The 9,786-nt window shown below is 47.9% G+C and overlaps 2 protein-coding genes across 2 annotated transcripts; both read right to left on the bottom strand.

Moving 5' to 3' along the window:
* Positions 1-2,219: 2,219 nt before the first annotated feature.
* On the bottom strand, positions 2,220-5,314 carry EAH_00024830 (hypothetical protein; the record flags this gene model as incomplete). Its single annotated transcript, XM_013392989.1, has 8 exons — positions 2,220-2,303; positions 2,920-3,064; positions 3,251-3,450; positions 3,598-3,762; positions 3,859-3,975; positions 4,108-4,230; positions 4,392-4,602; positions 5,091-5,314. The coding sequence occupies 8 exons, from the start codon at positions 5,312-5,314 to the stop codon at positions 2,220-2,222; spliced, it is 1,269 nt and encodes a 422-aa protein (XP_013248443.1).
* A 552-nt stretch (positions 5,315-5,866) lies between these two features.
* EAH_00024820 (hypothetical protein) lies at positions 5,867-9,495 on the bottom strand (the record flags this gene model as incomplete). Its single annotated transcript, XM_013392988.1, has 10 exons — positions 5,867-5,914; positions 6,340-6,472; positions 6,568-6,841; positions 7,248-7,446; positions 7,587-7,705; positions 7,798-7,944; positions 8,051-8,189; positions 8,493-8,795; positions 8,995-9,123; positions 9,226-9,495. 10 exons carry the CDS (start codon positions 9,493-9,495, stop codon positions 5,867-5,869), a joined length of 1,761 nt encoding a protein of 586 aa, XP_013248442.1.
* Between the last annotated feature and the right edge of the window lie 291 nt (positions 9,496-9,786).

Genomic DNA, 9,786 nt, shown 5'->3' with positions numbered 1-9,786 from the left:
CGCTGCAAGGTCGCGAGTACCATGCATCATAGCACGATGAAACCGCGCTATGGAAACCACCACGATACGGATATTCTCAGATAGCACTTCAGCTTTGACGAGCATCTGATCTGGGTGTATATTACTAGACGGTTTGTCTATTAACTTGCTGTATCCTGGGAAGTCCAGGAGGATAGTTGAGCAATTTCAAGCACACTTTATCGGCTGCAGTGGCTCACTGCGTTATTGGACGGGAAGAGGATTGCCTTAGCTAAAGTGAACAGATAAACCTTGAAAAAGTACAGATCCCCAACGAAATGCGAAAATGGGGGTAGTTTGGTTTTTTGCCGACGGGGATAAGAATTTCACCTCCAGAACATCAAATGGGGGGCGAACGAACACAAACGTAGGGAGTAGCAAGACACAAACGCATTAGTAAGGGGTCATAGTTGCAACGGGAAGCCACACAGAGCAGCATCTGTACAGAAGGACTATCAGCAGGTGCATATCTCCAATCCGTTGCGGTGTAGGAGATTGACTTTATGTAAAGCTGGCGCCGCGCACGAGGTGCAGTTTCGTTGCCCCTTACTGAACTACCCTTGAATTCTAGGTATAACCGTAGGTTTTCAAATATCATTGTGGCAGAGAAAACAGGAAGATGTAGTAGAGGGTCTTTCTCAGTTCTGTCAGAGCCATGGTGACTGTCTGCGCTACACAGAATATCTTCCAGCCACCTTGTCAATTATCTGCCGTTTGGTGTCAAGCCGAAGAAGCACTTTGTGCTTTACAAGTTTCTCTGAATCTGGAAATAACAACTCTATTATGAGCGGATACTCCCCTCGGGAACGCTGTTGGATATATATGCCTTCTGTAAGGAGCCACGTGCCAATAGAGCCTACTAGTGCATGAGGGCTGCACGGCAGGGATACTAGCGAGCCTTTTCGAATCAACCGATAAACAATGCGCATAAATGCGTGGGAATATTGCCAAGGCAGCATGGGCTTAAAGTTTAAGTGCAGTAAAATTGCGGCAACGCTGCAGTCGGGATGTCTAGCATTAACAGTAGAGGACGACTCTGAACCATTTATACAATATGATTTGTCAGCATATGATACTCTGCAAAGGTAAAGCATGATCCCTGCTCGAAGATACTGGAGATAAGCAAGTGCTGTGCACTAGTTGCTGGCCACTAAACGTCCCTTGCTCAGGCACGTTGCACAACCTGGCAGCAAGCCCTTGGAGGCTAGTGAAAGGTATTGTTGCGGTGCTTTTGGGCAGCAGTATACCTTGACGAAGCGGAAGTATGCTGCCGCGACGTTCGGGAAGTGGCCTTTGAAATCCACAATGAGAGGTACGCACGCCTCATCCGTCACGGTCAGCATTGATGGCTCCCTAGTGACGTCAGTGATACTGCAGCTGCCATTTATTCACACTTTGTCTGTTAATCTAAATCTTGAGGAACATGGTGTAGTGATCAGAAACCACAACCAAATATTACGACAACGTTCTCAATAACGTCTAAATGTGTTTAAGTTCCGCCATAGCGTTGCTGGGATGGTAGCTCTCCAGCAATTTATCATTAAGGCATAGCATCAGTAGGGACAAAATTTATTAGTCTTTTAGTTTATAGTAGTCATCTAGTTTTATGGCTTTAGTTATTGTCGCATCAAGCCAAGGCAGCCCACAGGCGCACTGCTGCCTCCTGGCTTTTCAGCACCTGCTTTCAGCGTACTGCATGTATTACAATTTTCCCTCCATTTTAAGAGGTTCGCTTTTGTTGGTCTCAGTGTCAAACTTCAAAGCATACGGAGTTAACAGCTGCATCTATCTACTGTGGTGCATCTCCCCTTTGGGACCGATTAATGAACAACTAGTTTTCCTTTGAAGCCTATCGGGAGCTTCAAATTCGATGCATTGCCGGCAGTTTGCTCTTGGTGAGCAGTTGATGCCCTAATCTTGAAGTGAAAGAAGGGCAGCTACCCCGGCCTTAATGGGCACATCAGGGGGGTCGAAACACTGAAGCTCAATGCTAGTGATGTAGTTCGTCGAATGCCCTGTTGTGGAAAGTGTGCCCTTGCGACTAGGTACCTTGTATAAGGGGCACATATAAATGGTTTTAGACTCATGCACGCGATCTTTTTGGGGTAGGAACCACACCACTGGGAGCTCCTCAAACAGCACCTTCGACCGTGAAGGGGCCTGCAAAGAGAAAGGAATACATGAGGGAGGGGGCGGGCCAGCTATTGCTTCGCAGTAGCAGTGAAGTTAAGTGCTGTCTTAACACAACCCCGCTCCTTTTCGAGTAGGCAATGACTGAGATGAGACTGAAAACGGCAAACCCGCTTGACATGTTACTAACCAGCGTTCCTCTGTCTGCATCCCATCGGCAACCTTCCAAGAAAATGCCATGAACCAAGCACCCGTCTTCTGGAGCTTTTCCAACCGAAGATCCATTTGTATCCCTTAGCACAGTGTATGCGAACGAAAGCCTATCGACTGCAACGCGGTACTTTCGTGCATAGTTTTGAAGCACGCCCGTTAGAAACGCCTGCGCATAACAAGCAATGTCTTCACTGAATTCTCAACTTAAAGTCCTCAGCGTCTCATCTCTACTATTTTTCGGCAGATTCAAGATGCTGCCGTAAGGTGTCTTGCCTGAGGGAAAAAAAATCCAGACATCCAGTAGCATTTGGGTGGGCCTTGGTCAATCCAGGAGTTAAGGAAAGCAAGCCTAGCTATTAGGTCCTTAAACCATGAGCCTAGAGGCTTCATAGAGACAAAGCCTCTATCAGACCACACTTTCGGAACCTACACAGTTATCACAGGGGACAGAATAAACAGCGGTACGTATAGCTTACGACCACAACAACCAAATATTCTTGTTGGAAGCATGTGGTGAGCGAAATTGGTTGCGCTCGCAGGTGATGCTCGTGCGTTTACAAGAGTGGAGCGCCATCTCAGTACCTGGTTATCGAAGAGAGCGGCTGACACCTTCTCCAATTCCTCCGTCATCACTATTCTGCCCCTTAGTGCAAGCTGTAGGTCCTTCATCGTCTTATTCATGATTGCTATCAACCCATTGTATCTGAACGCCAGATAGTATTGACTCATCTCCAAATCATGGTGAGGGTCGAACTCGTTCCCTCTTTTTAACCGTGTCTACTAATAACGGGCTAGCAGTGGCGGCACCACCCTGAGGGCAGCTGATAGACAAGTAGCAGGCTTGGCCGGAGATGACAAAACACTTTTGCTCATGTGGGATGCCGCTCACCTTATGGCCTCTTGCACCACCACTGTATTCATGGATTCGTCGTAGCGAGTAGGATACTTATGTTGAATAGCTTCTATGTCGAATAAATCTGGCAGAAGAGTTTGCACATGAGCGGCAAGTTCGGAAATGGCAGACTCACGGCACGCCGAACCAGCCGAACTGCTTCGTGGTGTCATGGATAATATGCCGTCGAGCAGCTCCTGAATACATTCGCGTTGAGATTCACCTCGAGCATTGGAAAGCATGCTCTAAAAAGCGAACGGATAGGACACACGAAGAGGAAATGCTGATCAACCGTGGGCAGGCATTGCGGCAGAATTGTTCCGATGCTTGTGTCTGCGGCCTACCTTCCCCTCCATTTGGGCGCAGTTGATGTTCGCATTCTCATGTAGGCCAAATACTTCAGGCTGGGCATTTGCGGGTAATGATGTAATATATTTCTGAAAGCCTTCGACGTCTTCTTCATCAGGGCAGTAGTAAATTCCCGACTTTGAAAATTTATAAGCTGCACCCTGGGCGAGAAAACCCAGCATACAGGAGGACCCCAAAGCTCTTCCGTTTAATCGGATGGAAGCAAAAGATACCTTTATGCAATAAACATGCCTTACCTCTTGAATGAGTTTTTCGTTTATGTACGTATGAAGAATGAAGTCAATGAGCCGCTTGTCGTTCGCATCAGTGACACGCCCACCATAGTTTATGCGAGCCCCCAGAAAACGAAGAACCTGACGGAAGATGACAACAACACGACTTGCTGCTCCTCTCCGGATAGTATTTTAGATTTAGATATGGCCTCGAGGTGCAACTAGCACTGAGCGTTCGGTGGTTGTTGGCAGACGTCAACCCCCCAAGCCCACCTTGAAAGGGATTGTGTCACTTGCATCAAGGAAAATTTTTAGTTGCCTTTGGCACACGACAAGATCATCTTGAGTAAATTCGTAGTGAATATTCCATCCAATTGGCCCGAAACGCCGGCGTTCCTAGTTCGCACAAAATCAGTCACTGTACCACAGTTTGCCAGAATGGGAAACAGCAAGGCAACCGGCTGCAACAAAGGTTAAGAGGGCAGGCTAAGACAGTGAAACCGTCTTCGACACAGTCATGAAGCACCAGCGCCGATTTACAGCTTGGGCCTACCTACCTGCACTACAGCATGAAAGAAGCAAAATGCGAAAAAGAGTCTTTTGAAGTGAGAAGGATGCTGCGTTGCGTTGAGTTGCCGGTTATCAATGCCAGCGTAGAGTCTCTGCAAGTTTGCCTTGAGCCCTTTAGGGGGCTCATTCGTCATTTTCACTCCGTTCTGTAGGACGGAAACTGGGAAGGATGACGATGGCATAGACGTTAACCACAACCTGGCATAAACGTATGGAATAGAGGTGATCGGTTTTACAGTGGAAGACGTTATCAAGATTTTGGGGGTGCGTGTAATCGGAAGCCAATGTAAGTATCATCATCATGCTCTACCCATGAGGTTAATGCGCCGAACCTAAAATCGCGGTGTACTTCTTCGGGGTTCCACTGCTCGCATATACGTTCAAGCTCATTCATCCACGAAGATGCAAGATGGCAGTTTTGCAACAGTACCCATCCTCCCCGACTACATCCTTCTTCAATAAGCTTCGCTGCTTTGGGTCCCTGGCCTTGTCCTGTATGTAATGGAGCCGGGAACCCATTGACACTTAAGGAAAGAAAATAACTGCAGAGATCGGGAGTTGTACACTTATTCTAAAAGGGAGATATATTGTGAATAGCAATGCCTGGAAGCGCGTGACATTTCCAGGTACTGATAGCACCGGTGACTTTATGCACTATATTTTTACCTAATGAAATTGACTCAAACCGTCTGCTCATCTTCATCTCCTTTGCGAAGGTATGGAGCTCAGAAACGGGATCGGAGCCTTGTGACAGAATAAAAATTAACGGTGTCTGCGAGGTGGAATCTTTATAGCACTGGGTCAAGTCGAATGGCGGCGGGTCCAGAAAACGAACTCCTAGTTCCGAAGCCACGTAGCTGCTTGCAGCAGCTGTTAAGGAATCCATGCGGAGAATCCGGAGGATGCACATTTTCTGAAGGATGAAAGAGTGCGTAGCCACCCACCAGGAGTTACCCCGTTGCCTCCTTCCCAGGGTCGAGGAGTCAGGAAAGCAAAATACCACGCAACTAGGCGTCTGCATGCTTTGCCCTATGGAGGCACACCTGAATCGAGTTCAGGCCCTGCCACCGGCCAGGCATGGGTTCTTGATCGGCTTGAAGTGAATCAAAGACCCGTCTAAAGCCTTCTTCTTCCCGTTGGAACGAGTCATCCAGCCCCTCAAACGCTTGTAGATGTGAAAGTTCGCATATTGCTTGCCACTGCTTTTCTGTGAGCCATGATATAGGATTCTGTTTGTTGCCTGATGCAGCTACAGTTCCGGTGAGGAGAAAACGTAGTTCTGCAGGGTCTACTGGAGTCTTTGCTTGCACCTGCTCAGCCAAAGGTTTCTTGGATCGATGTGAGGCAGATGTCTTCCAGCAATCCCAAGCGCACGACACTAATTGCACTGTCCAAAGCTATGCCTCTACAGAACAGATGTAGTGGCCGTGGAACTGCCGTGGTTACCAGCCACTTTAAGCATTTATCGCATGACTATTACTTTATGGATGAAGCGGGCCTTACTCGCAAGCTGAGAGCGAACGCAAACAGAAGCTTGTGCCTCACAAAGAGGGATCTAGAGACATTTTGATACACCAAGTAGGAAAGGTGGTCCACCAGCAACTGAGTACGCTGCTCGACATTTGGTGTTGTGGGGGCCTTAAAAGAATGCATTCACAACAACGATGCTGCTGATTCCTGTTGGAGGCGGTGTGGGCACCAAAGGCGGCTCGGTGGTTTAGCACAACAGGGCAGCCTGCTTAGTCTTACTGGGACCTCGAAGGCAAGATGTACACTGCAAGGAGTACAAATTTGTCTGAGCTGAACCTTGCTGAGTAGCCGTATTGCAATGACAAAGCCCAGACTATGCTAGTTGGTGTATCAAAACGTCTCTAGATCCCTCTTTGTGATGCACAAGCTTCTGGCTTCTGTTTGAGTAGTACCGGTAATCCTTACCTCGCTGATGCCAATGGAGACTAAGTTTTGGAACCACTGCTGGGAATACTGATACATAGGCTCAACGCAAGCCAATTCGACCAGGCTGAAGAAAAGTTGGCTGCAGCGGGCTGCTACTTTTCTGTAGCACTGCCTGAATAGAAAATAAGCAAGTAAGCACTGTTTTGTTTGGGATTGTGCTGGTATCCAATTACGTCCTCGGAAGGGGGAAAGAGCTGGAGAGCACACCGTGCTTCGTCAATCTCGCGCTCGGTCAATTCTGCCTCCTGAACCTTTTCTTGGATTTCCTCAGACGTCTGCTTGGATGCGGACAGGGTATTCAGAAGGACTTCATCATCCAAGATGTTCCCTTGCGACTGTGACATAACCTGAAGGATTTTGTCTTGGAGGTCTTGTAGCTCACGGCGCATATCGGCATTACTCTGTGCCAACGCAGCTTTTCGCTCTTCCAGCTGGGGGGCTTCTTTCGTCACTACAAGGCCGAGCATTTGGTCTTCCAGACCTGCAGAAAACAAGGATGCACTGCCTATACTTCCTAAAACTTCCCAGACTTTAGGACTATTCACGCTAGTCCTGCGGTCTACAAGGAAGTCGCTGCAGTCTCCCCAGAAGCCTGGCGTCCAAACCCAGCTCCAAGTGAGTGCTGAACAACCTTCTGGGGTAATCGCAAAATTAATGACCGTTGTCTTGACAAATATATCAACAGAAAGCTTTGGATTGGGGAGTTTAGTCGTCATAAAAAGTCTAAATGAAGGTCCCCATGGAATGGATTTTTCTCCCAGCCTAATGGTGTAGCCTTCAACATGCAACACACCGTCCTTGGAAGCCTAAAATACAACGGATTTCCCAAAGGCGATGTACACTGTCTGACTCACGATTTCCTCAACAGGACTGCCTTAGCAGTTCACCTGAACCACTCTTCGTCTTTTGTTGCAGAAGAATTGGGTCGAGTACTGGATCTAAAGTCTCTGAAACGTTTTCAATGAGGACCCATTTCCCAAGTTGAATGGAAAGTTCAATCTCCCTCGTGAAAGTAGCATCGGATAACTTCAATACCTCGAAGCCAGTCTCAGTGGCCTTGCCATTTCGCTTAATAAAACGGTTTGCCTGGCCCTATGCAGAACGAATAGGCGAACACAGTTCCCGTGGTAACACTATATGAGCTTGAAAAATGATGTGCCATAAATCCACTTTAAAGGCAGTCACTCTCAAATACCGTGCGCTACGCCTGGATGCGGTTAGCTCACCTGAGGGTCAATCATGAAGGACCACCGCCTCGTTCGATCCATAATTATGCCATTTTGAATAGATAACTCATCATTTGGCAACCCCCATAGGGTCCACTGTCGAATAGTTACAGGGTCGCCTGCGCAGCGTACCATCAAGAGATTATATTCCATGTTTTGTCACAGCTTCTGTGCCACGTATCAATCCCTGCGCTTTTACGGAGGGGCATACCGAGAAACTGCTTGAGTCCACAAGATGGCTGGAAGGGCAGTTGGTGCAGACGCAGCAACTCAGACCACTGGGCCTCCAGTTCTCCACGATATGCCGCTGTAAACGGTCCAGCATATGTTAGCATCCCTGCACTGATGAGGGCATGGCCTACGTAGACAACCCGAAAAACAGACCGACTACGCAGAGACGTCTCCCTTGCCTCTGCATCCATGCCGTTGGGCACGAACCCCTGTGAAGGCGTGGCGTTACTAACCTGATATATAACTATAGAGTTCCTTAGAGAGGCATGCCTGCTCTCCCCAGCGGTGCTTTTCGTCAGCAAGGCCTAGCAGAAGGGGTGCTGCCCTCTGTATTTTCTTCTGGCAGCTTTGAATCTCCTTGGTCAGTTGTTCCTATAGCGCCACGCACCAGTAACCCTTCGTTAAGAGCTATTAATGCAGGTATTTTGACTATTTTGAGAGGCCGTTTGCAGACTGTTACCACACAAAAAGATGTCCGTTGTATTCTGACTGTGTCCCATTTGCATTTGCTCCAGCATCTGGTCGCATTGTAGCATGGCGTATGACTTATGTGTGTCCACCTCAGTGAAGCCACTGCTGGGTGGTATGTGTGTGCCAAGCGCACAAACGACGCCTCGCAAGGATGGTTTGGAAGGAAGATAGCTGCAGAACCACTTTGTAAGTGGACAAGATCACCTTTTTTTCTACAGCAAGGGCAAAATCAGCAGCGAGGCGCTCTATTTTATCCTCCACCTCTCTGAGCCTAGCCTTGGTCTTGTTGAGATTATCTGTGGTTGCCAGCAATTCTGCTTCTGCCTGCTGCAGTTTTGCACGCTTCGGCTCCACAGTCTTTGCAACGTGGTAGTATTTAAACATCGCTCGAACCCACATACAAATGGCCTCGCATGCAACGGATGCCTTGCGGATGGCTGTCGGGTCAAAGTCGGTTCTTTCAATATAGGGGCCGATAGTTGCTATTATGGATTCCGGAATATTGTCCTGTTCGACAAGGGGTAAACGCGACTGAAAAAGTGTCGTTTGTCTCTCATACTGTGACAAGGATCGACGGCTTGTGTTCAACCTAGTTTTGCGTGACAACTCCAGCTTGATTGGTATAGGCGAAGCTTTGAAGGATTCTGGTCAGTAGTGACGTTCACGCAGCTTCAAATAAGCAGGTTTGAGTGTTAATAGTACTGACCTTGTCATACTTTAGAAGGTCTTCCAGAAGTTTTTTTGGGTCCTTCAGGAGCTTGTGTTGAGCAGATTCCCAGTAGTCCTCAATCTTTAATCCAGGCCTCGAAGGGTCATGTTTCTTCACTGGAGGCACCTGAAACCAAACAAAATGAGCATTAAAGGGATAGTGAACGCACTGCTTTGCTATCGAATTCTCATTGCCATCAAATGCGGCATCGACACTTCCTCAGCTTACCCCAAACATGATGCACACCGCTTCCATTGTAAGAATAACACCCGATGGAGGTTTCGATAAGGCCTTAACTTCTCTTATGTGGTCTGACTTCAGCTTTTTAACGCATTCCACAGCCTCTTCGAGTGCTGGAAGTGCTTCGTCCAAATCCCGTTGCGCATCGTCCTTGAGAGCTTGGGTTTCTGTTGCCTTTTTCGAAGCAGCGGCTTCATCCCGGGCTACGATTTTTTTCGTTTCGTCCGCAACTGCATGGTCTTGTTGAATCTGAATCATGGTTTTCTCCACCTACGAGAGCGTCCATTCGTGTTGGAGTCCTCTACACTTTAGAAAATGAAGTATAAACAGAGTCTTCTGCCAAAGATACTCTATCTTTGGCAAAAGACTCTGTTTATACTTCATTTTCTATTCCACATACCACATTGTGTAGCCATACTTGTCTCAACGGGCCGCATCTAGCAGAGCAGAGCAGCAGTTCACAACCATGGTGCACAAAACGACCAGTCACCCATTGTACTGCCTGTCACCTACGGAGCTCACCTCTTCTGAGGTAGCTTGTAAGACGGG

This window comes from Eimeria acervulina, genomic scaffold (assembly GCF_000499425.1).
Source record: "Eimeria acervulina Houghton genomic scaffold, Eah_scaff197, whole genome shotgun sequence".
NCBI lineage: Eukaryota > Apicomplexa > Conoidasida > Eucoccidiorida > Eimeriidae > Eimeria > Eimeria acervulina.
Note: the sequence above shows the minus strand (reverse complement) of the source record. Positions and strands in the feature narration are given on the sequence as shown.